Here is a 26,837-nt window from a genome sequence, read left to right as displayed (position 1 = left end):
ATATATATCTACCTATGTGAATCTATAAGACAAAGCTTGCATGAAGCCAAATTGAGATTTGACGTATCTAATTTTCAGGGTTGTATGCATATTGTGTAATATAGGTGGTTAGGGATTCAGACTAGGTTTGCCCATAAAACTTACTTCATTTTACACATTAAAGAATTCCTAAGCATTTGGCTGGAACCTTTTTAAAGGGTCTCCAGCCAGGCTGCATAGAAAATTGTTCAAGCTAAAAACAAATGATCCCGATTCTATTGAGAAAGACAAGAGACAGAGAGAGACAACATATCTGCATTCAACGTGTTATTAAAAAATGTTTTAAAGGTTTGATCTACTTCAAAGTAGATTAGGCAAGCTAAAGGATCAATTTTCTTTCCCTGAAGTCTTTATTTAACTCACCCAACTCAGCTAATGTTTATATTAGCATTTACATACTGATAACTGTGTGTCATACTCTATTTTTTTTTCAGATTTTATTTATTTATTCACGAGAGACAGAGAGAGAGAGAGGCAGAGACACAGGCAGAGGGAGAAGCAGGTGCCACACAGGGAGCCCGACATGGGACTCTACCCCGGGTCTCCAGGATCAGGCCCTTGGCTGAAGGTGGCGCTAAACCACTAGCCACCCGGGCTGCCCGTGAATTTAATTTTTAATCTATGTATCTCTTTCTTTCACTCTCCATCTCTCTGTGTGTCTCACACACACACACACACACACACACACACACACACACGTAGCATGGTAGCTTGGGTCAGAAGTAAGCCAAACAACATCTGTAAATCTTTAGCAGTGGAAAAGTCCACGTCACCACTTTAACGCAGAGGTGGCAACCTGCAGATTGGCAACCTGAGAGATGAGCTAAGTCAGGGGTTGAAGTAAACAGTAAATTCCAGCAGCCAGAGGTCAGCTCTCTTGAAAGCAGGTGGGCATTCTGATGCATGTATGGGGGGGAAGCCAGTCTTCTAAAGTAGTCCATAAAAACACCACCCTTTCCAGCATGACAGCTTGTAAAGCAGCCAGAATAAGCGAAAGCTCTAAGGTATCTCTAAAGCCTAATATAATATGGCAGGACCTTTTCTGTGTTTGTCTGGCTCTGAAATCCCAGGGCAAGTAAGAAAAGAAGAGGTGGTGAAATGGGAATAGTTGAGTTTTTTCTAAGCTCCAAGTAAATACAGTTATTTTTGTATCATCATACAAAAGAATTTTGACAAAGTATTTCTTCTTAGACTTGAGATATAACCTGTGATCTATGTTTGACCCATAGATAGATAAATGATGATAGATAGATAGATGATAGACAGATGATAGATAGATAAAGTATATAGATATATGTATGTAGTATGTAGATACGTAGAAGATAAGGAGAGAGTGCTGTAACATTTTTTAAAGATTTATTTCTGAAAGAAAGAGAGAGGGAGGACATGAGTGGGAGAGGGAGAGGGAGAAAGAATCTCAAGCAGACTCCTTACTGAGCATGGAGCCTGATATCGGGCTTGATCTCACAACCCTGAGATCATGACCTGAGCTGAAACCAAGAGTCGGACACTCAACCAACTGCACCACCCAGACACCCTGAGTGTAGTGACATATTTGGGGTGTTCTTGCTTTAACACTTTATCAGATTACACTAATTAGGAGGCTCACATCTGTCCCCCTACACAAATGCATTTCAGCCTGTAAGATCAAAATGAGTCTTGTATCCACCCTCTCCAAAAAAGGTGCTATTATTGTTATTAACTGATGGTGCTTTTAAATATCAATACTGCTTAAAATGATGAAAATGAAGTACACCGTATTAGATATTCAGGACAAGGTTGTATGGGGCAGAGATGATTTTCCCACCTAACAAATGAGGAAACCGTTATCTCTGAGAGGTTAAGGGATTTTCCCAACATCACCCAGAGCCAAGACACAAATCCAGCAACTCATTCCAGGGCACTACTTTGAGACCCTTCTTGCTCTTCTCCCTCCACCAGTACAACAGAGTCTTTCACAAAGATTTACCTTGCCTCAATGTCTCCATTATAACATGGATCTGAATATATTGGCTTCTTCCCATGACAGAGATATCCTATCACCTTCTAGAAAGTACTTGATACCACTCAGAAGAAGCAGATATTTAAATGGCAGATGTTCTTTTTTATATTCACAACAGGAAACCAGAAAATTGAAGGCAGCAAAGCACTAGCCTGTGAGTCCCTTGAGGCAAAGGTCTTTCCAGTGAATTTGGTGTCCCTAGCAATTAGCATTGTGCCTGCATGGCATAAACCCCGAAGATATGTTTGCTGAATAGATGAAAAAAGGATGTTTCCCCCAAAGAAATGGAAGCTTTTATAATTGCCCACAGTATCTCATCCCTGGAGCAGTGATCAGATGTTATGCTAAATAAAGATAGATATAAACTATTCCTCCTGCATCCTTTGCATGTACCCCTCCTGGACCCTGGCGACAAAGAGGGTCATGTGCAGGTAAACAAGATTGCAACACCAGTAGACTGTACACCATTGATATTTGCTGCAGCCCTATTGGAAGGTGCCCCAAAGCTTAGCCTCCCTTAGCTTCTGAAGCACTAAGAACTTCAAATTCAGATTTGTCTATTAAAAGCATCACTTCTCAGGCATGTAGCAGGTGGCCTCTTCAAACTACTTTCCCTGTAGCGAGGAAATGGTAGCTCAGCAGGAAAGCAGTCTGTGTCGCTTGGATGTGCTGAACCCCTCTAACAGCTCAGTGATTTCACCAGTTGTTGTTAAAGTTGTGCAGTGTCCATAATGAACAAGCAGGAATAGGATGCTACTGTCCTTATTAGTGCCACTAAGGACTGCATATGCATTTATTCTGAAGGAAGCCACCAGGGTAATAGCAAGCAACAACTATTTTACATTTGTGAAGTGCTTCCTGTCAAATCTCATTTTGATTCTCAAAACTACTTTATGAGAGGAATCTCACAATTTTGCAGATGAACAAACTAAGGTTCAGAAACTTCCCACGGCCCCATTGGTAGCAAATGATAGGCTTAAGATATAGAGCTGGCCTCCTAAACTCAAGTTCCTAATCGCCTTTCCTCTGCTCACTGCTTCCTCTGATCTCATGATTTGGGAGTCAGCAGCATGGTTGTAACTGCAGAGGGGTGCCCTCCCCACCAGTTCACTTGGAGAAGAGCATGCCCGTAGCTTCATGCTGTTGTCTAACACACTGAGCTCATTGTTTCCTTCTCTAAGACAGGAGGCTGGTCATCTGAGCCTTGAAAATGTGAGCAGTTGGGCAGCTTTAATCAAGTCGGATTAATTTTCCTGCATCAAACAACGCCAGCCCCCTCACAGAAGCAATGCCTCCTTTCCTGTGTGAATGATAGGGTAGATTTGCATTCTGGGTCTCCTCGTTCACTCTTGACAAATTGCAGAAGTGTATAGCAGAGTGTATAGCAGAGCTCCTTCTCATGTGCAGTGTATGGTGTTCACACCCTTGCCTTTCTCCCTCCAAGTGTCCATCAGTAGCTCAAACTCTTGAGAAACTGATAATAGGCAGAATGAGTCTATACCGGGAGGGGGGTGCTCTAGGAGTGGAGACAGGTTTTCATTTTACCTAATACAGAAAGGGGTTATGACTTTTACAAGTAATGAATAAAAATAGGTGTTAAATTACATGTGAAAATTACCGGGAGGAATTACCAGTCATTACCAAGATCCAACCCTTGAAGTCCATAGGCTCTCTTGTAATCTTCCCAACACATCTTGACATAGAAACAGTTATTATTCCTGTTCTACTTATGAGAAAATTGAGCCCAGAAAGGTTAATAACTTTCACAGTAATACACAACTAGTAAGTGGCAGAGCCAGGATTCTGACCCCATCTGTATAAACCACGTTTTGTACCCTGTCTACTGTTATCACCCATCATGTCCAACCAAGTGAAAGCAAGTAATGCAATCCCAGTATGAATCTGTTTCAACAAAAACAACTGTATTTACATGCCCAAGAAGGGGAAATTTTTCATACATAGAAGAAAGAACCAGCTGGAAATAACATTTCTTGAAACTCCTCTAAAACATTTGCCTAGAAGTTGGTTTTCAGCAGTTTGCTTCTTGTTACACAAGAAAACCCCAAGAAACATAAAACATAAAATAAATACAAACTTGTAATTTTGAAAGCATTTACCAGGCATCTATTTCATGCTAAGTAAGACAGAATAAGGTGCTGCCTCTTTAATGCAACTCCGCACTTCAGCATTCTTATGCTTAATTTCCCTGACATTGTCACATTCTGGAAGCAAACTCCTTCAGGTTCTGTCTTATTCAACACTATCTGCCAAGCACCTGACACAGTCCTGAGTCTAGAGCACGAGGAACGACAGGCCCGAGGTTTGGGGACCAGAGATAGGCGAGGCATCCTCACCCTCTAAGGGGTTTGCACGGCAATAAAGAAGCTCAGCGTACACATGATCAACACAGCAGATGAGAAGAAGGAGAGCAAGATGTCAAGAGAGAGGAGAGAGTTGAGGACACCTTAGATTCTAAAGGAGAAGTAAGATGTTATATCAGATATCATGATATAATGGAAATAAATTGACCTCACAAAGATCCAAGGTCAATTTAGTGATTTTGGTGAAGTTAATTAGCTTCTCTGCCTTTGTTTCCATACCATCCATTTGTACGTCATCCATTGTATATCATTCCATTTAGTATACCATCTTGAAAATGGTATACCTACCTCAGAGCTTTGTTAGGAGAAATAATATTTCAATTATACCACACAGACACTAGCCCATTACTGGTGCTCAGAGAACAGGAATTCTCCTTTAGATGATGTAAAGATTGGAGCGCTTTCAGATCTCACATAAATGTTCCCCCTGAGTGTTAGGATTTGACTGAAAAATCTATGAAAAAGGAAAGCAGAAATGGGGCTGAAAGCTTTAGGGAGACGAGCAGGGATTAAGCTTAAACGGACATGGTGGTGGTAGTTTTTGTCATGCTGCAAACTGTGATTTTCAGCACCATTATAAGACATAAAGAAGTTCTATCTCACAATTTACAGACCTGTTTTCTTGTTTATTCTTGAGCATTTCTCACCATAAACTCATTCATCTCTGAGAAGCTGGAGACATTCCTCCTCTTCTCCCTCTGTCCCTGTGTGACTCTCACAAATACCATTTATATTTGTAAATTCAGATTTTATTGCTTCTGCTCTGATGAAATTACTTATACTTAAATTTTCTTTTCAAAAAAAAAAAAATAGTGAAGAGGGGTCCCTGGCTGGCTCAATCAGTGGAGCATGCAACTCTTGATAGTGGGTTCATGAGTTCAAGCCCCACAATGGCATGGAGGCTACTTCATGTAATAATGAATAATAATCAAATAATAATAAAATAAAAAATAACGGGGTGCCTGCGTGGCTCAGTCGGTTAGATTTCTGACTCTTGGTTTTGGCTTGGATCATGATCTCATGGGTCGTGGAATCAAGTCTACATAGGGCTCTGCTTGAGATGCTCTCTGCCTCTCTCCCCCAACTTCCTTTGTCTCTCTCCCTCTCTTTCTTACTAAACATCGATAAATAAATTTTAAAAAAAGAGTGAAGAGTTGGGCAAGCACTTTTAAACAGAAATAAAAACATAGGATTTGTGGTTAACACGACTGTCAAAGTGGAGGAATTGAGGGCAGGATATATTCTAATGAAGACAAATTCAATATAACACAACACTTCCCTGTCCACAGTGGGGAGTGTAAACAGTGTAGAATATGGTGTAAAACAAACATTTCAAAAGCAAGGCAGAAAACATCTGGGAAATCTAATGAGCCATACAATAAAGAGAACACAGCTTACTATTAAAGCAAGTAGCCTGTTGTGACATATAAAATGTGACAACCAGAAGAGCCTTACAAAGTGCTTATCAGATACAGGTTAAGTATCGGAGAAGTGTTTCCAATGTATGACATGCCTGAAGTGGGGAGAACACAGAGATCACCTGGAGAACAAGAAAAGTATCAATGGGATTTGGGAGTGGCAGCAATTAGATAGGAATAAAACTCTGAAATTGGATAGACTATTTAGCCTTGAAAAAAGAAGTCAGTCCCACAGGAGAAGAATGTTGTCTTTTTTTTTTTTTTAAGATTTTATTTATTTATTCATGAGAGACACACACAGGGAGAGAGAGAGAGAGAGAGAGAGAGAGAGAGGCAGAGACACAGGGAGAGGGAGAAGCAGGCTCCATGCAGGAAGCCTGACATGGGACTCGATCCCCGGTCTCCAGGATCACGCCCCGCACTGAAGGCAGATGCTCAACCGCTGAGCAGGCGTCCTGAATGTTGTCTTTCTTCGTTTAAAAAAAATCCTTAACATCAAGAACAGACAATTTCAGTACCTGTAGGCATTTTATAACTAAACTTATTTAATGGTTCTGCTTACTTCCTCATTCATGATTCATTCAGAAAACATTTATTGAACCCCTATTATTAAATGCCTCCTGCATACCAGACACTATTTTAGGAACAGGGAAGCCCAACGAGAGTGAGTTGTGGCTTCTGCTCTCAGAGAGCTCAGTCTAAATGGGGAAGATGAGCAACGGCACAAAACACTGCAATTTGCTGTGATAAGCACAAAAAAGTATGAAAGTGGTCAAATGGCATAGGGGACTGGCACTGAATTAAGATGCTTTAGTAGGAGATAGGAGGTGGGACTTGAGGTTTTTATCACGGTAGTGCAGTCACCAAAGTTGTAAGAGAGGGTATCCTGGGAGCAGATGGGGGATTTAGTAATTCTCAGGGAAATGCCTGGTATTTAGGAAGTAGCAATGTGGAAGCACGCTCAGAAGACCCTAAGAGATCCTGCTTTGTTTCCAGGCCAGAGTATCTGATTCTCTAGGAGTGGGGGCTGCATGACGTCTGTGCAAAGCTTTGACTCGTACCTGCACCATAGCATTATATCAACCTTCCATAAATGTGCTCACATAGCCTGGTATCCTGTTAATAACAGCAAAAAGCTGGATGGGTCTATCTTCTGCTGTACTTCTCTGCAACTGTTAAATAAAGTCTTAACCATGTGATGCCATTAAGGGTATTAAGAAATATAGCTATGTATTTGGGAGAAGGCAGGAAAAGATCCAAGTTACATAGTTAAAAAGAGAAAAAGCTATTAGCATAATATATATTTACGATCTCATATGTATGTGGGTATGTGTGTGTATATATATATGAAATGAGTTGGGGGCACTTGGGTGGCTCAGTTGGTTAAGCATTTGCCTTTGGCTCAGGTCAAGATCCTAGGGTCCTAGAATCAAGTCCTGCATCGGGCTCCCAGCTCAACAAGGAGTCTGTCTCTCTCTCTCCCTCTGCCTCTTCCCCAGCTCATGCTCTTTCACTCTCGCTGTCTCTCAAATAAATAAATAATCTTTAAAAAAAATGAGTTAATAACTGCCTGTGCACATCATGTATCTTTAGAGAAAGCTATGCAAAGGACAGCAATGAGGAGGAAGGAAAAGGTAGGGAAGGCAGAAGAGCTAAGAGGACCTCTCAATTTTTCTTCTGTGCTTTTCCATATGGTCCAAATTTTGACAACATCCATGAACTTTATTTTGTGATTTAAGGAAGAAATAGTGCCCACATAGCACTAAGCATAGTGTCTGCCATGTGATGCCAATGAATATTAATTGACTCTTAGGATGACTTGCCCAAAATGATTTAAATCTGTATACAGTGTCATATGTGTCATATATCGATTGTTATAAATGAATGTTTTTTCTCTCTGTAAAAAGGGGTTGAAATAAATATCATAAATTATAATCAATAGATTTTAGGTTAAATATGTGTTCTGTTTATTTAGTCATTTAGGACTTAATTACTTAAAGCTAAGCTTTGAAGAGGAAGCCTTCCAAATCTAGATTACATAAGACTTTGCTTAAGCACCAGAAATTTCCAGTCAGCTTCTATGGTTTTATCTTTAGAGTACTAAACTTTAAAAATATTTAACATTCATAGGTCATTATCCAGTTGTCCATTTATCACTGAAAACCAAGGTCAAATCTTCTTCTTTTTTTTTTTAAAGATTTATTTATTTATTCATTTAGAGAGAGCTAGAGAGAGGCAGAGACACAGGCAGAGGGAGAAGCAGGCCCCATGCAGGAAGCCCGATGTGGGACTCGATCCCGGGTCTCCAGGATCACACCCCAGGCTGCAGGCGGCACTAAACCGCTGCACCACCGGGGCTGCCCCACATCTTCTCTTTTATGATATACTACCCCATAATAACCAACAGATAGTAAATTGAGCTTAAATTTAATTTGTGGAACTTTTTGTTGTAAAGAATTTGAAACACTGCAAGTAGATCATCTTTTATTATGTTCATTTAGTCATCCTTGTTTTTTATGAAAAGTTATGAATAAGTTGAATTGAAAATCAAATTGTTTTTTGAAATGTATTAAGGAAATGCTTTATGATGAGTTCCTCTGTATAAAAGAACAATTTATCATTTGAATTAGCATTTTAAAAAATTCTTTATGATGAATTTCTTTGTAATCAAAAGAACTATTTATAATTCGAACTAGCATTTTTACATTTACCTTGTAAGTAAATTGGCCTTCTCACCTACTCGATTTTACTAAAGTAAAACACTATGTGCCACGGAGATGAAAGAACAAATTGTGATCAGGAATATAAAAACTTCAGAAGCTTTTACTTTTTACATGCTGATTGTGTTAATAAGTATCTTAAAACCTATTTATGCTGTCTTCTATTTGTGTTGTCTTCATTTTTTTATTGGAAAAAATACTTTTCCTATGAAGAAATAGTATGATATATATCTATATTTTCTTGATATTTTAGGCCCATATGTTTGAATGTTTCTAAAATATATTTACCCTCATTTCCAATGCCATTCTCCTAGAAGCTGATTTAAATATATTATGCATCTTAGAAGTGATGAGGTTTAGTGTATGGATTTTATATTAAAGTTATAAGGCAAAATTAAGGTATAATCCCAAATGATCAGCTTCTAACAATCCTGTAGCAGAAAAAAAAATTTAGTCAAATTAAAAGGAAGGTTGGTTTTTTTAGTTTTGGGGTTTTTTTACACAATTCATCACCAAACACTTGGTTCTCAGTCTATCAGGCTGAAAGTTAACTGTAGACTCAAACTCCCCTCCCAATAACATTGCTAATTCCTTGTATATTTGTTTGTTCATGGTCTTGGTGGGTTGTTTTTTTTCCCCTTTTCTAAATTAAAACTTTTATTTTGAGATAATTATAGATTCATATGCAGTTGCAATAAATAATACAGGAAGATCCATGTAACTTTTACTCATAGTTTTCCTCCAATGGGAACATTTTGTAAAACTATAGCATGGTATCACAGCCAGGATACTGACTTTGATATAATCCATCAATCTAATTCCAATTTTCCCAGTTTTACTTGGACTCATTTGTGTGAGTATATATGAGTATAGTTAGTTGTATATAATTTCTTCACATGTGCAATTACCTGTATCCATTACCACAGTCAAGACAGCACATTTTTATCATCACAGGTATGCCCTGTGCTGCCCATATATAATGTTGCACACCTCTTCCCCCATGGACTTATCACATGTGGGGATTTGATGGCAGCATAATTTCTATTTACATTTGGGGAAGTAACTGATTTCCTTTTGTGAATGTCCTTTTCCTTTTGTGAATGTCTGCAAATAAATAATATTAAGCAACTGATCCCTTCATGTTCACCCTTTTGAGTTGTGCATTTCCCTAAGTTTTGGCAAAGCAACCAACATCAGGGACAAGTAGCTGTCTTGGCTGTGCACGATTTCTCCTTCTCTGAAGTCTCAGGACCAAATCTACCATCTTTGTTTCCTTTCCCAGATTACGCTCGATTTGAGGCCAAAATCCATGACCTACGCGAGCAGATGATGAACCACAGCATGAGCTCCGGGTCCGGGTCCCTGCGAACCAATCAAAAACGCTCCCTCTATGTCAGGTAGGCAAAGGAGCATTTCTTACTGTGATCTCCACATTGTGAGCCATGCAGCTTGGGGAGATAAAGGCAACACCTTGTGCCAATGGAACATGTGTTCTTATTAACTCATGCTCATCAATACACCACTGTAAGACTGTAAGACTATTTTTAACCACTTTGAAGACATTTTGAAATGTTACTATGTTAAATTAGTTAAAAAGCCCTGCTTTTAATAAGTTACTCTTTGAGAATGTTATGGTCTAGGGTCAAGTTCTTAGTACAGGTTGCAGTAAAATAATGAGAAGAAACATTTTCATTCCTGATCATCTTAAATTGAATATATGGACCAATGCCTTGGATATTTTCTTACCGTCAGTATAGGAAGAAAATATTCTTGTATCACCTCTTGACCTGCTTGATATATATTGCATGAACTTTGGTGTATTGATTGAAAGTCAAAGTTCTCTGTGAAAGAGTTACATGCTTCTTACCAACAAGTTTTGGTGGAAAGACTTTCTTCTGTGGTATCTTGTGACCAATCGTTTCTCAGACTGTGAAAGTTACCTGTTCCTTGCCTGACAAAATGCATTAATTTACCAGGAAAAAAAAAAAAAAAGATTGATTGAACTTGAAATGCATTCCGGTCTCTTAGCCCTGTAGTTAACTCTTGAATAAGATCCATCATCAATGAACTATAACATGCACCTCTTCTTAGTGCATGCCTCCTATATCCCTTCCAAAATATACTTCATCCATGCTGACTGTACTTTTTAAAATAATATAAGTATTAACAACCAAAGGAGAGAAATGGTACCTAATAAGTTGTCAAAATGAATCTGTGTGCCACTGGAGGAACCACTCCCAATCCTCATCGCATTCTCCTCTCTTCAATTGGCCCCAAAATCTGGTCTGACTCCCACCAAAGGTCATATCCTCCTCACCTGAGATTTTACTGTTTTTCCCTAGCATGAAGGGTATGTTATGGATACTAAATTATGTAGTTGAACTGACATGTTCCATTGATTCCACTTTGGCTCTGATGTTATCTTCTGTGTGTATCAGATAGGCACAGCAGGACCAAGAAGGGAGCAGGATTTCAGATGGTAGCACATTCTCAAAGGCCTTGATTTGCTGGTCCTTGGAGAAAACATAGAGTCCCTTCTTATTCTAGGGCGTTCAAATACTTAGGAAGCCCTGAGATTTAAAATAAAAACAGGATAAAAAACAAAATTATTTTTGACTATTGATGTTCCAAATTTGAATTTCACAAGATTATTTTTATATACTCCAGTGTAATCCACAACAGCAGCTATTAAGAACCACCCTGGAACAAGTTTTGTCGCAAAGTCACAGATATGATGGAAAGTGGCTTTTCTTTTCTCCCTTCTGGCTTTATATTGCTGGTCTTTGTAATGCAAAATATTTTAAATCTTGAAATGCTTTAGTCTTGGGTAGCAAATTGGGAAAAGCCAATTCGGTTAATAGGATAGAGAAAAATCAGTTAATGCAAATGAAATAGATATATAGAATAACACTGAAAGGAAAAATTATCATATTGTTGATACCTTGTTAAAAAAATAGGATGCAGAAGAATGTTAATGTACTAGAAGAACTTTGCTGAAAATATACTGGTAATAGTTTAGTCTTTTGAGTTAAGTTGTGGAAGATTAGGAAAATTAAATGGAGTAATATAGTGATATAACATAAAATGAATAGACTAATTTGAAAGAGTAGTATTAATCAGACCCAAACCTTTATTCTCTAAAATGATAAATAAAGAATGACATACAAAAGAGATGAGGATTTAAGGTAATAAAGAATGTTATCTTAATCGCATTCTAACAGTTGGAAGTTGCATTGAAATGAGGAACTTCTTTTCAGTGACACTCAAAAATAGCTGACACTTCATGGGAAATTCTCCAAATGATCTCTCTACTATACAAATAAGATATTTGTTTTCCAAATGTATAATTATTAATACTTATTTAGTACCTAGAGGGCTGATCTTAGCATTAAATGACTCTTAGAGGCATAAAATTGGAAGAGATAGTGGCCATATATAGAGTAAAATCAGAGGGAAAGAACTTAGAAGACCCCCCTGGCCTTGTTTTCATACCCTGTGATAAAACTGACAAACCCTACCCCAACAACAACAGCAAAAAGGCAATGCAATGGAATGAACTAGCAAAGCCTAAGGGAATTCTTACTAAAAAAGGATCTTTTTAGTACCTTTGTACTTTAGTAACTTTGTACCTTTGTCCCCACCCCCACCCCAGCCTTTTGGGGAGGGGGGTAGGGTTACACCAAATATGGCTATAGGATTTTCATAGAGATGCTTGCTTTATCTAGAGCACTTGAATAGGGCCAGTGCCAGTTGGTTGTACTTATTTTAGAAAGTCAACTAAGTTGCTCTCTCAAAATAAATTAGTAGCAGGATTTCTCTGATTATATAAATATCAAATGATGAGCATGTTTCTTTAATCTGAGAATGACATCCTGGAATATTCTTATGCTTGGCTTTATGTAAGTCTAGAGCTGGAAGGAATCATAGCTATCACCAGGTCCACTATTTAATTTACAGGAGAGGAAACTGAGGCCCCAGGAGGGAAGAGATGTGCCACAGCTTTTTGGTGGTGGGGTAAGATCTTTTACCTCCCTTCTCACTCCACCTCCCAAGGGCTCAGCTTCTGTGGTATCAGCTGTTGAACGCACTTTAGCTATAATTCCCAATCTGCTCCTGGCAGCTCAGCCCTGAACTCTTAGATTAAAGAATAGATTAGCCGAGAGGAGAAACTCAAACACAAACCCTTTTGGGGTTTTTACACTGGATAAACTGCACTATAGGACATATGGGATTTCTTTAGTTTCATTGGTATTTTTCCATGAAGCCAAAACCTAAACCGGAAAGCTAACAGCCTTTCTTTGTTCTATGATAAACAATTTAGCTGACTTGTAGGATATTTGTCTGCACCACAAAACCACCCTTCCCCTAGGAGTTGCTTCCTCTTCCCTACACACACAAACACACACACACACACACTCAAATCTAACCCTGCCCTGGCTGTGTCTGAGAGGCTACATCTTGCATGAGCTGGCCTTATTCCCTTACTAGAAATAATCCACCCAGGTGATAGCAATTTGTCCTGAAAGTGTTGAAAGGAGGGAGGGGGAACTAGCATATCTGAGCCAGGCAGCATTCTAAACTTGAGCCAACCCTCTCTATTTTCCAATCTACTTGTAATTATTTTCCTTCTTTGAATCTTTTGTGTAAGGTGCCTGAAGTACTTTGGTAGTGCTGTACAAATGGAGTTGATTGCTGCTTGTGATAACACTGTACATGTTCTATGTGAATGATTTGGATATATTTGATTTACGGGGCTTTTTGTATTGTGTATTTCTTGCATTGTGAAACATATAGTTGTAGAACCTTAAAAGTAAATAAAATGTTAAAAATTTGAATAAAATATTTTTCAAAATACTTCATAAGTACATTATGAATTCTTCAGATGTAGATGCACTTAAGCTCCCGAGCCACTGGAATACGCATTTTGTTGCACATATTTCGAGGCTCTCTATGTGGGCAGATTGAGCTCTCCCTGCCTCTAAAATATGTGCTCTTTCTTACCTACCAGCTGGTGAAAGCATCCCTGTGACAGAGAACAGGGCTTTTCCTGCTGCTAATAGGAATGGACCTTTATATCCAAATGCTACTAAGAATCAGAGATGTAGGTGATTGAAATCACATAAAAGTGCAAATAGCTAAGGAAAGAGCCTTTCTTATGATAAAAAGGAGAGCAAGAGCACCCAGGACTTGGAGAATGGGGAGAGGTGGAAAGAAAAGCTGCGTAGTTCACCAATGGGGAGTAAAAGGTCACAGGACAGAGTGAAGCCTGGCCCATGTTCATTTGTTAATCAAAGGAATCAATTTTGAGAGTTCAAGTGAATAACCTCTCTGTCCTATAATGAACACTGAGGACTCAGCCATAAAAGTCATGTTTCCTGTCCACAAGAATCTCTTATTCAATTGGAGATGAGATGAAGATGAGAGGAAGACAATCACAATGCAGCGTGGGGTGGAAAATTAGCTCTAGAAAGGCCTGGACCCTTCATTGCTTCGTAATGCAAAGACTGCTGAACTGATTCTTAAAGATCTTATGGGAGTTAACTTGAAAACTTCTAAGTAAGAAAAACGTTCTTCACTGTGACCCAGTAAATACATACAGCATAAAGCTGAAAAACTTTTTAGTTAAATTGTACTTTTTTTGTAAAGTGTTATTTTATTTTCCGTTCTGTTTGTCTCCCTTTTTTTAAAAAATGAAGATCACAACTCATTAACTTGATTTAATGACTCACTAATGGGTCATGATATAAAGCTTGCAGATGGAGTAAACAAGAAGGAGCACTCCAGGCAAATGACACTTCACGCAGGCAGGAGAGCATACCTTCACTGCATTATATTCAGCAGATCTCTGGGTTGGTTGTTCAGCCAATTTGGTACAGATGAGGAAGTGGAAGTGAAAGAAAACGCTTGTCAGGCACCTTCTGTGGGCCAATCATTGTGCTCATGGTATTGTACATATGTTTTCCCATATGATTCTCCCAATATCTTGAGGAGTCACAAAATGTTTTCTCCATTTTACAGATGAAAAAACTGAGATTCACAGAAGTTAAATAATTTCCCCAAGATCACAGAGTTAGACTGGATATAAGCATAGACATCCAGGGCCTGTATGTGAGGCAGCACAGAACAGCGTTGAAGAACCAGTTGCTGGATTATTCCAGACAGACAAAATTTAAGTCCTGATTCTGCCGCTTACTAGCTCAAGTGATTTGGGACAAATCAGTCTCTCTGGCCTTGGTTTCTTTGTGAAATGCAAATAGTGATAGGATACCATAAACTGGTAGTAAGGACTAAATAAAACTGTGAATTTAAATACCTGACACACAGGAAACAATTAATTGGTGATATTTATTGTATATTATGAAGGCAACCTCTCCTCTACAGGACAGAGAGATTATAGAAATGGTCCTGAACAAACTACTGTTTTCTCCTAGTTTTCTCTTGCTTCCTTTCAGCAAGAGAAGGAGGACAGACATCCTGGCACCATTTTACATTTTTTCACATTTAGATACCATGGAGGCTGAAGTGGGGGGATCAGAATTGTAGGCTCCAGGATGCCCAGATCTGTCAACTCACCAGACATCTCTCATACTGATTAGGGGACAGAAGGCAAGCTGAGGACAAAGCAGAAGCTGACACCCCACAACCCATCCCTACCCCTCCAAATCCTCTCACCACCTTTTGCTGCTTCCTAAAGACACCTTTTGCTTCAAAGGCTGTAATATGACAAATGCTCTTAGGTCTGCCTCCTGCCCCATTGTTGAACATAAGGCTTTCATTCATTGATTGATTAGTGCATTGATTCTTACATTCAATAAACATGATTTACATACTTTCCTAGAGTGTAACATCTATGGCAGATGTTGAGGATACAGAGATGAATAAGAACACACACCTCCTTCCCTCAGGATTCTTATAGTCCTTATCTGTAGACAATGCAAATACTATGTATAGATCATTATTTCCTGATACTTCATGCATTATATGCTGGCAATTATCCTTTTTGAATTTTTGCAGTATTCCTATTAGGCTTCCTACCTGCCTAGAAGATCACTGGTATTTAAAACCCATCTGTTAAAAAAAAAAAAAAAAAAATCTGTTAAAATAATGATCATTCTAGTCTTTATTAAGTTTTCATGGTAAAGGCCCTTGAAATGGAAACACCATTCAATACTGGACCTGCAAATTCCAGTTAATGTCTTCATTTTATTATGCCCTTAGTGTCTTATGCCATAGTGCCTGGCATAAAGAAGTTTGCTTAGTAAATAATTGTTGAATGAATTAATTCCTAGACTCTCTTTCCTATACAGATATGAAAGAAAAAATAGAATATAAGCCAAGATCCTTAGACAACGAGTCCTATACAAGTTTGATACCAGCTGGGCTGCCACCAAGTCCATAGAGTCTGGTCATGTCCTAAGAACACAGGTTTTACCTACTGGTACTAGGATATCCAGGAAACATCTGGCACTAGAGGGCCTTTCAGCCTACTTCATTTGCCTGCTGAACTCTGTAACTCTCTTTAAGCTGGGGGCTAATTCAATAATAGATTTAGCCAAGCACACATAGCCGATAGATACCCTCTTAGTGAGAGGATTTAGGGAAGGGGCAAGGCGCAGGGTGAACTTCATCCTGTGTCTCATGATCAACAGTCTTAGTCTTCCTTTGGAAGTTACATCGAGGACAATCTTGAGAAAACAAATTCCACTCAGGATTCTTTATCCTGATGGGTTTTTGTTCTAGGGGAAGGAGGTTCCCACCTGACTGAACTTTGCTGGGAGGCGGAAGCTACATCATCCTATAGGGAAGAGACTCTGGTCTTTGTTTTTTTTTATGTCTTTAAGATTTTATTTTATTTTATTGACAGAGATAGAGAGAGAACTAGCAGGGGGGAGTGTCGTGCAGGGGAGAGGAAGGAAGAAGCCAGGGCTCTATCCCAGGACCCTGGGATCCTGCCCTGAACTGAAGGCAGACATTTAACTGACTGAACCACCCAGGCACCCCTGGTTTTTACTTTAAATGGTAGTATACCCTTCTACTCTACTTCCTGCTCCAGTGTGCTGCTGGTCAGTAATGTGGGGGTGGGAAGAAAGAATGTCAAATGGAGCCTGTCAGGGGACTTTGCTCCAGTGTGAAGCCACTGCTAACTTCATGTGGCTATAGATTTCTCAAGGACATTTAAAACAAACCCATGAAGTCTGTAGACTTATTACAAGTCCAAATTTTATCTTCCTTCCCTCCAACTTGGACCCAGCATGCTCTCAATCGCTGTCCCCAGAAGACGTATTACAATCATCTGCGTGTACCCCCTGCCCAGTACCAGCACTGGGCTGGCTGACAGTGGCATTTGTATTACTTCTCAGTCATTCACTCATATATTCTTATTTAGTAAAATCATCATTTATTCATTCAGAAGTCTGATATATTGTAGCCAAAAAGGACATTAAAACTGCTTGGATTCAGATTTATTTCTTTGAGAATCTTACTGAGAGAGATGTGACCAAGTACCTGAAACAGTTTAACAGGATGAAGCAGAAAGTCTAGAGAAAGTCTAGTCTTGAGAAACCAGAAGAGGTCTGGAGAAGATACTCCAGTGTCTGGGTGGCCTGCATATGCCACGCTTCGGGGCCAGAGCTTATGTGCCTAGACTTCACTCCTGACTTCCCTTAAACCTTACAACAGTGCTGTGCCAGATATGATTATTATCACCATTCTATAGAAGAAGAACAGTACAGAAGGCCAAAGAGGCTTAAAAACCACTTATGCAAGGTGTTATGTGGCCAAGCCATATTCTTTACCAAGATTTATGTCTCAATGAAGCCCATGCTCCTTGTACTTACATACAGTAAAGATGAAGTCGACCCTATAGGAGCGCAGGTTAAATTCATATTGATCGACTCTCTCTTTGGTTTACACTTTATACTGACTTCCTCCAGATAGACCTGGCTTCTGGTCCAGACCTCAAAGTTTATCGATTGCTAAAACAAAATTCTCATTTATAAAATGCGCATAATACCTAGTTCACAGGCTTGTTGTTTGGATTAAGTTAAACTAAGTCTATAAAAGAGCCTACCAATGGGACTCATTAGGTAAAGGGGAGGTCCTGTTATCCCCCGTAAGTGCTCAGAACCTACCTCCTAAGCCGTTGCCTCCTTTGAAGCAGAGTAGAATTTGATTCTTCATTTATATTTTGAGACTCATTAGCATTATGCTCACTCTTTCAGGCATTTGCATTTTTAATTGCATCCTTAATTGTGGAATAAAAGGCTTTGTCTTCAGGCAGCTAATTTTATGCCAGAAATAGAAAGGAGGAGGAGTCACTGGGGATCTGGGGGAGTTTTTTGCTTCTCTTGAAATCACAGCCTGGCCCTGATTTTTAAAGGTTTTTAATTTTTATATTTCTATAGAAAGAAGGACAAAAGGGACATGGGTGGCCCTTCCATTGACCATTACATTTTCCTCTATCTCTATGCCAAGATTTAGAATCCAGGTATCATTTTTATTAATGGTGCACCCTAATTCATTCACTCACTCACTCATTCATTTATCCATCCAGAAACCCTTTTTTGAGCCATAACTATCCAGCTCATACTGCACTGTGCTCTTGGATAAAAAGATTAGTAGAGCATCTTTTCTGTCCACAAGGTGTACAAGGGTCATGCTACCAGTCTAGATTCTGCTTCCTGCCCCCTCATCTCTAGAGGAGATGCTTGTCTTTTTAGCCCAAAATTACTACCTCCTACAACAACCCAGACAGCTTTAGCCAGAAAAGAGAGCAGAACACTAGAAGGTGGGACACAGAATGCTCACAGGAGGGACAGGTGAAAGTGAGGGCACGGAAGAATTAAGGAAAACTTACCTGAAATCACGAGGTTAGGTTAGGATCAAAGGAATAGACTCAAGCTATTTATCCTTTAATCTCAATGCCTGATACATTATAGGAATTCTGTAAATACTTTTTGAATGAACGTTTTCAGTAGCAATTGAAGATGGTGATTAAGGGAACAAGGGATTAGGAAAACCATCAACAATTCAGTGCTGGCTGAATGAGCAGCTGCCCCTCTGTGTTCCTCTGAACATGTTAACTTCTCTCTTCTATCCTTCACATTCTCTGTGCTTCCTGCCTGTTGACTCCCCTGTCCCCTCCACTGGCCTGAATGGGGTGCACCTCTCTTATATGGAGATTTGCCTGATTATAGCATAATCTGGCATATCCTAACTGCTGACTCAATCCAATGAATGGATTATGGATGTCACAAGATTGGAGAGCATTTAATTTTATTTAAAATTTTATTTGGTTACCTCATGGCTTGTGAGTGGATCCCTGCCTAACAAAGGTCTTTGTGCCTTCCTCATCGTATGAGTAAGCAGTCCTTTTAAGTAGTAATAACCATCTCTGACTATACTGAGTGTTTTTTAACCATTTAGCCAAACAAATGCCTACTACCTTCAGTGTCATGTGACTTTCTGGAAGGACTCATAGATTGGATTTGATTGATACAATATGTCTGTTAAGTAGGTCCTGTTCTCCCACAGTTTTCAGCTAAGGAACCGAGGCTCAGAACATTAAGCTCTCTACTCTCTTTTCCAAGTCTAGAATAGTGCCAGGACTTCGCCTCAGTCCACTTTCTTTAAAGATGTGTAAACGCGCATCTCACTTGTACCTTTTTTAAGTGTTTGACTTGTGTTTCATTTATTGCCATGTTACATAGCACATGATTTTAATAAAACTACTTATGCATTATTAAATGTCGTATGGGCAGTTAATAACCTCATCACCTTAGATCCTATACACTAGTTTGAGGATACCCACAGCATGTGGATTTGTGATTAAATTGAATGAGTCCAGGGATCCCTGGGTGGCGCAGCGGTTTGGCGCCTGCCTTTGGCCCAGGGCGCGATCCTGGAGACCCGGGATCGAATCCTACGTCGGGCTCCCGGTGCATGGAGCCTGCTTCTCCCTCTGCCTGTGTCTCTGCCTCTCTCTCTCTCACTGTGTGCCTATCATAAATAAATAAATATTAAAAATAAAAATAAAAATAAAAAAATAAATTGAATGAGTCCACACTGAGGTATGGCCATTACAACTGTATAAACAAAGTACTGCCCCTCTTCTGCTAAGACAAATTCTGCAGCCTGTGTAGCACATCCAGGAACACAACTGAAGTGCCCCACGTGTGGTAGGACATGCAGCCTGACATCTACTACCAGCTACACAGTTCACGGGGCCCAGTGCAAAGTGAAAAGGTATAGCTTCTTGTGCAAAAATTAAAGAATATCAAGATAGTAAAAGACCAGAGAATAATACTAAGCACAGGACCCTGTGCTACCACACAGGTCCCAAACCTATGAAGTCGGTCCTGCTGACACCTGGTTTAGGACATTTTGCTCGAAGCTGAAGCATGTGTGTTGTTAGTATAGCATGTGGTAAATGGAAGAAAGGTGAAGTCAGCATTGAGAACATTTTCAAGGATCCAAGTTTTGTCTTTTACCTGCAAGAGTACTTTATACAAATTATCTCAATGCCTGATTTTATGATCTGTAGAAACACTATGTGCCAGCCCTCTTAATGCCTGAGACTTTAAGTTCCCACTTGCTTTGAGCTTTCAACAGTGCACTTTGAGTCATCTCTCTCCACTGAAGTAAATCTTCCAAAAGCTAAGTAGTGTCATTATTTCACATTTATTTAGCAACAGCGGTACATTTTAGTCTTTCTGTTCTGCAAGTTTCTGCCCCCTTCCTTTGTTCCTTAGGCCTAAATTTTTAAGATAGGCACAGAAGTTTCTCAGAGAACTTTGGAAATCCCTGGAAACTGTGGGTGTTAGTGTCCTTTCCAGGTTCATTTTCTAAATGCAAAGGCTGTAGGACTTATAAATTCCCATGACCAGCAACATTAGAACAAAAAAAAAAAAAAAATCAGGGACCTGATGTGGGATTGACAACTTGATTTCACTAAGAATTTTAAAAATAATAAACACACATACATGTTATAATATATATTTCTAATTTATTGCCCTTTATTTTTGCCATTATTTTATATGAGAAAGGGCACTTTCATGCCCAAAGAAAAATAAGAACATAATTGGACTACCAGGAAAAACACTCCAAATTTTAAAATTTATATTTTAAAACCTGGCGAGATGAATCTACCTATTTCCACTGTCCATGTAATTCTACCCCATAGCTGAAAAAAATTAAGGTAAACATAATGGCTATATTGTTTAGTTCTTGATCTTAGATCTTTTGGTCCAATCTAAATGATTCTAAAATGCTTGGGATGCATTCTTTACCTTTGTTTTTTTCTTAAGAAAGAATAACATCTTATAGATTTGCTTTTTCCTCATGTGTTTTAGCTTTTATATAATTTTCTCAATAAGTAGGAAGCCCAAATCCATGCTTGGTGATAAACTGATGCTTTTTAGTGATGCTTATTAAAAGGTAAGAAGGAATTTCCCATCATCAAAGTTATGTTTCATTATTTTTAAGTTGTACTTTCATTTATTTACATTTCTGTCATTCTTCAATTTAAAAATAGACTCTTTTAAAAAGTATCATTATAATTATAGTTTCTTTCATTGTTTTTTAAAACATTTTTATGCTGTATCATTTCAAGCCAGATTGCTTGTTTCGTGTGCCATCTCCACTTTAATTTGCCTAAAAATACAGATTTGGCCTTTCAGATGTGGGATCCTACACCTATTTTTTAAAAAATCTGATTTCATGGGTAAAATACTGAGAAAATGTGATGCTAACTGAATAGAACTTTACAATAAACAGGATATTTGGTAGCTTCTAGTGACCCCTATTATAAAAATACAAATTCTCATGTAAATTAACTTTGTAGTTAATTCTTACTCTCCAGACAAAGCTCTTAAACCTGTTCCAGTGGCTTCTGAACTGTTTCATCTCCTTCTTCCTTATTAAGGAGCACTCTGAGTTAGTCATCAAGAAGATGTCTCTGTGTTTCTGGTTGCTGTGAAGCCAGGTCAATGAAGGATTTCTGCACTTTCTAAAAAGCTTATGTTGAATGAACCTAACTGTTGGCTCTTTATAAGATGATGACATTTTTCTCTTTTCCTAAAATTCCCTGTTCCTGCCCAGTCCCTCTTAAATGGATGTCCCACACTACTCCCACCTCCACAGCACACTACAATCTTCTTATGAGTCCTTGATTATATAATGGATTCAGGTATCCTGAGGACAAGATGGTGATGAGAATTAAAATCTCATAATATCTATGAGGGAGTGTCATTATCACACCCATTATACAGTTAATGAAACCAAGGTTAGATAATTTATGTTCTTGCCAAAGTTACACAGCAAAAAAAAAAGTAGAACAAACTCAATTTTGTCTGCCAAATCTGTGTTCTTAACCTTAATGTCCAAAGTTTCTAGATATCCACATTTTCTTAGATATGCTTGATTTCATATATGCTCCCCCATTCATATTGGTACTTATAATAGTTATAGAAAGTCCTTTAAGTTTTATATTAGAAATATAGTCATTGAATGTATGATGTATCTCCCTCAATAATAACTAAGTACCTTAAAGATGCTTGATGAATTTGGAGTTATGATAGCTCAGATTTGAACCATGGGGTCACACCCTTCATCTACTAAGCATTCACAGTAAAGAGGCATGAGTTTTCTGGCTGTGGGCCACTCTATACAGAACAGGAGGATTGCAAGACCTTCTGACTAACTTATAGCAAGTATGGTACCGTGAAAGGTTGTGAATTTAAGTTTTCCTTAAATAACAATTATAGGAGACTGTAAAAAAAAAGAAATTTGTAGTCCTCTCTCTCATAAACATAAGATCAAGAATACAAAATAAAATATTAACACAGCGAATCCGGTGATAGATTATAGAAAGGATAATATAGGCACAGAATGCATTAACCTTCTATTTATCAAAAGACACCATAAATAGGATGAAAGTGTAAGACAGAGCAAAGAAAAAGATTTGTAATACACAGATCTGGCAAAGGAATTATAATCAGAATATCTAAATAACTCCCACAGGACAATAAGCAAAAGATAGAAACCACATTTTTTAAATGCTCAAAAGACTTGAACAGATATTTCACAAAAGAGGAGGTATAAAAATGGTCAGTTCCCACATGAAATGGTATTTATCTCATTAGTCATCAGGAAAAGGTAAATTAAAATATTAACGGCAAGCATATAGAGACTTTCATGTGTTGCTCATAGGAGGTAAATTGGTATCACCACATTGATATACAGTCAGTACTTAGTGTTGTCAAACATACTATTTCCTATGATTCATTGCTAGGTTTATACATAATAGAAATATTTACATAAGTTCAACAAAAATTCACATAAGAATGCTTATAGCTGCATTGTTTGTAATAGCCTAGTCCTGGAAATAACCCAACTGCCTACCAACAATAAAATAGGTAAATAAGTTGTGGCATATTGATGCAAGGGAACATTGTATAGCAATGAATATGATCACTTGCTACGTGCAACAGCAGAAAGGAATCTTGCCGATACAGTAAAAGAAGCCATGCAAAATATTATACGTGTATTAGTTTTCTATGCTGCTGTACCAAATTACCACACATTAAATGGCTTTGAAGACCATATTGTATTCTTACAATATGACTGTATTATCTTACAGTTCTGTAGGTTATAAGTCCATTAAAGGTCTTACCAGACTAAAACCAAGGTATGAGCAGGGTATGTTCCTTTCTGGAGGCTCTAGATGAGGATCCACTTCTTTCTTATGAGAGTTGTTGGCAGAATTCAGTTCCTTAAAATTGTAGGACCACAATCTCTGCTTTTTTGCTCTCTGTCAGCTGGAGGGCCATGCTCAACTTCTAGAGGCTGCCCCATTACATGGATAGCGGCCCTTTTCTTCTATGTTAAAAGCCAGGAACATTGTGATGATGCCTTCTCACTTGTACCACTCTGGCCTACCTGCAAAAGGTTCTCTGCTTTTAAAGACTCGGGTAATGATTAGGTTAGGCCACCCAGATAATCCAACAATCACCCCATTTCAGGATCCTTCACCGTAGTCACCCTTTCACCATGTAAGTAACATATGCCCACATTTTGAGGATTAAGTCACGGGCATTCTATGGTGCCAATCTGTCTACAACAATATAATTCCATTTGTATAACACTCAAAAACATGCAAAAATAACCTATGGTGATAGAAGGGAGTGACTACCTTTGGTATCACATTCCTGAATGTAGAATAGGAATAATAATATCCATTTTAAGGGGTTCTTGCAAGTATTAAATCCAACAAAAGTGTTAGTGACCTTTAAAAGTATCTGCCATGAAGTAAACACAGTGTTTGCTATTTGCTATTTCCTCTTTCTCTTCACCTTCCCCCAACTTCATCATCTCACCTGTAAAAATGCTACCACCAGGACTTTGCAGGATAATATAATCTGGAAACTCATAGACCATCTGACAGTGCTGGCCTATTAATGAATATCCTCTAGAAATCAGAATTTAAGTGGGAATTCCAGGTGCTACTTGGGATAAAGCAAATTTCAGAAATGGAATTTGAAACACTGCTGAAAAAACAAGAAGTATTAAATGATCTGCTCCAGCCTCATCCGTAATACCAATTACTGCACTTTTTAAGCCACTTAAACCCAAATCAGCCATATTATACCAGTGAAAAAGTGGTTAAAGGAAGGACTTCTTAAAGTAGTAGGCTAATTACAGATCAATGTAGAACCATCAGTCGATGCTTCTAGATTTGGTTTTTTGCTAGAAAGCTCAGTCGTGGCTCTTAGGGTCTAATGCAGTCTGAGCAGAAAGAAATTTTGTAAATAATTGTTAAGTTCAGTTGAAATTATGGAGGGCATCTGGTTGCTTATCGTTTTGTTTTTCATTAAAGCTGCTATTACCCAACCCTATGACTTATTGAATGTGCTAAGAAAGAAGCCTGGTGAAATGAGGTCTAATATTCATCTCATATCCTTGTGCCTCCAACTTTTTTATCCATTCATTTTACAAACAATCATTGCTATCCCATGTGCCAGACACTTAGACACATTCAAGGAATACAAGAATAAAAACATTCCATCTGCTTTAGAGTAGCCCAAATCCAATGAGGAATATCCAGATCTGATATCCAAATCCATCTCACCATCCAGCATTGAATTTATATTGGTCTGTCTTCATTAAAACAGAAGGGATGTCTAAGCACGGGGAGCCCTGCCAGGATGGGTCACGTTGCCAGCCTCTCTCTCACTGTAACTGGTCCACACTGGCTTTCTCTCCAGAAAGAGCCAAGAAGAATCTCTAAATTAGGTTTGTTTTACTAACTGCCTCTTCTTGCTTTATTTCAGAGTTTCTCAGCCTTGGCTGCATGCTAGGATCACCTGGGTAGCTATAAGGAAAAAAATTTTATTTTCCTTAATGCTACTCACTGAATACTTCACTTCTGGCGCCCTATGTATGGGTTTTCCCCCCTACACCGACCAATTCTCCAACACCAGCTGTGTGTCCTAGAATTTAACACAGATCCCACAAGTATAAGGTTAAGCCCCCTATTTCAGGTTGTCGTCACCTGTGCTTCTGGCCAACTGGCTATAAATCAGAGGTCTTGGGATCCCTGGGTGGCGCAGCGGTTTGGCGCCCGCCTTTGGCCCAGGGCACGATTCTGGAGACCCGGGATCGAATCCCACATCGGGCTCCCAGTGCATGGAGCCTGCTTCTCCCTCTGCCTATGTCTCTGCCTCTCTCTCTCTCTCTCTCTGTGACTATCATAAATAAATAAAAATTAAAAAATAAATAAATAAATAAAAAATAAAAAAAATAAATCAGAGGTCTTCACAGTCCCCTCTTCATGATCTCATAGAACTCAGGAAAACAATTTACTTAGATGACTAGTTTATTATAAAAAGTAAAACTCAAGAACAGCCAGATTGAAAAGATGCATGAGGTAAGGTATAGGGGAAGAGGCACAGAGCTTCCATGCCATCTCTAGGAGGCCCACCCTCCCACTGTCTCCCTGTATTTAGCAACCCAGAAACCCCCCTGAACTGGGTCCTAACTCTGTCATTTACGATTTTTATGGAGGCTTCATTAGCTAGACACGATTGATTAAATAATTGACCATTGATGATTACTTCAACCTCCAGCCCCTCTTGCATCTTCAGAGGTCAGGACTGAGGCCATATGCTCCAACTGTCTAATCACATGGTTCCTTTGGCAAGCAGCTCCCATCTTCAAGAACTTTCCAAAAGTCAGCTCATTAATAGAAACTGACCTGTAGTTGAAAGGGGCTTGTTATGAATTCTGTAGCTCTTATCACTTAGGACATTTCAAGGGTTTTAGGAGCTCTGTGCCAGGAATGGGATGAAGACCAAATCTTATTGTAAATCCCAATGCCCAAGTGCTTTTAAAAACCCTGATGCCCAGGTCCTATAGCCTGAACATATTGAGTCAGAAACTCTTGAGAATGTGTTCTAAGCATCAGCTTTTTTTAAAGCTCCCCTACAAATATCAGGGTGCAGCAACATTAAGAGCCAGTATTTTATCTTTTATCTTTCTTCTTTTGTTTTTAGCTTTATTTCCTCATCAACCTGAGAACAATTGCTTAAAAAGTCTCACATTTCTTGCATGGAAGTCTAATGAAAATCTGCAGCTAATGGGAAGGTCAGTTCCTGGTACATTTCCTGGTACAATTTTGATCACATTCAAACTCAGAATTGGGAAACTAACCTTGAACCTGGTGCTATAATTTGCTAACAGCACACAGAGAATCTCCTAGTACAAGACTAAATAACTTTGGAAAGCAGACTGCAAAGATTGGAAAGGTCTCTTGAGAATCAGAAAGTCCTAACATTCATATTTTGATTTCCAATGACTAAGAAATGAGCTGATTAGAAGTTCTTAAATTACATGAGGTCTCACTGAAAATGTTCAGAGAATAGAGTTGAGGTCCAAAAATCCTGGTTTGAATGATTTATCTGTGCGTGTGTGCATGCGTGTACAGTAATGACCAGGCTTACAATAAACTCAGGTATGACTCCTTCCACCTAATCTCATTTCTGATTCTTACTCTGCCCCTCCCCACTCTGTAGTGCACTATCCCCACTCTCTTTCCAGCCCATCCCCACAGTTTAACCCTGGCCTCTCCCTGCACCCTCTCCTTTACCCACACTACTCACCACTTCAGGACTTAGCCTCTCCCAAGCCTTAGCAATCTGTTGGCATGGAAACATCAGATGAGCCTGCCTGGTGGGAGAGAGATTCTGTTTCCAAGTGAAAATGGAAAAGATTCAAGTGTGAT

General features: G+C 38.9%; 1 protein-coding gene across 33 annotated transcripts in view; it reads left to right on the top strand.

The window, feature by feature from the left end:
* The window catches only part of DLG2 (discs large MAGUK scaffold protein 2), a 1,979,996-nt gene that overhangs the window by 1,820,339 nt on the left and 132,820 nt on the right, over positions 1–26,837 (top strand). For all 33 annotated transcript variants that reach the window (XM_077867259.1, XM_077867261.1, XM_077867262.1 and 30 more), the window contains one exon: positions 9,843–9,957. In XM_077867259.1, coding sequence (XP_077723385.1) covers positions 9,843–9,957 — 115 coding nt within the window. The remainder of the gene's footprint in view (positions 1–9,842; positions 9,958–26,837) is intronic.

The sequence above is a fragment of the Canis aureus genome, chromosome 23, assembly GCF_053574225.1.
Source record: "Canis aureus isolate CA01 chromosome 23, VMU_Caureus_v.1.0, whole genome shotgun sequence".
Classification (NCBI taxonomy): domain Eukaryota; kingdom Metazoa; phylum Chordata; class Mammalia; order Carnivora; family Canidae; genus Canis; species Canis aureus.
The sequence above is the reverse complement of the archived record's forward strand: the minus strand, read 5'-3'. Positions and strand labels throughout refer to the sequence as shown.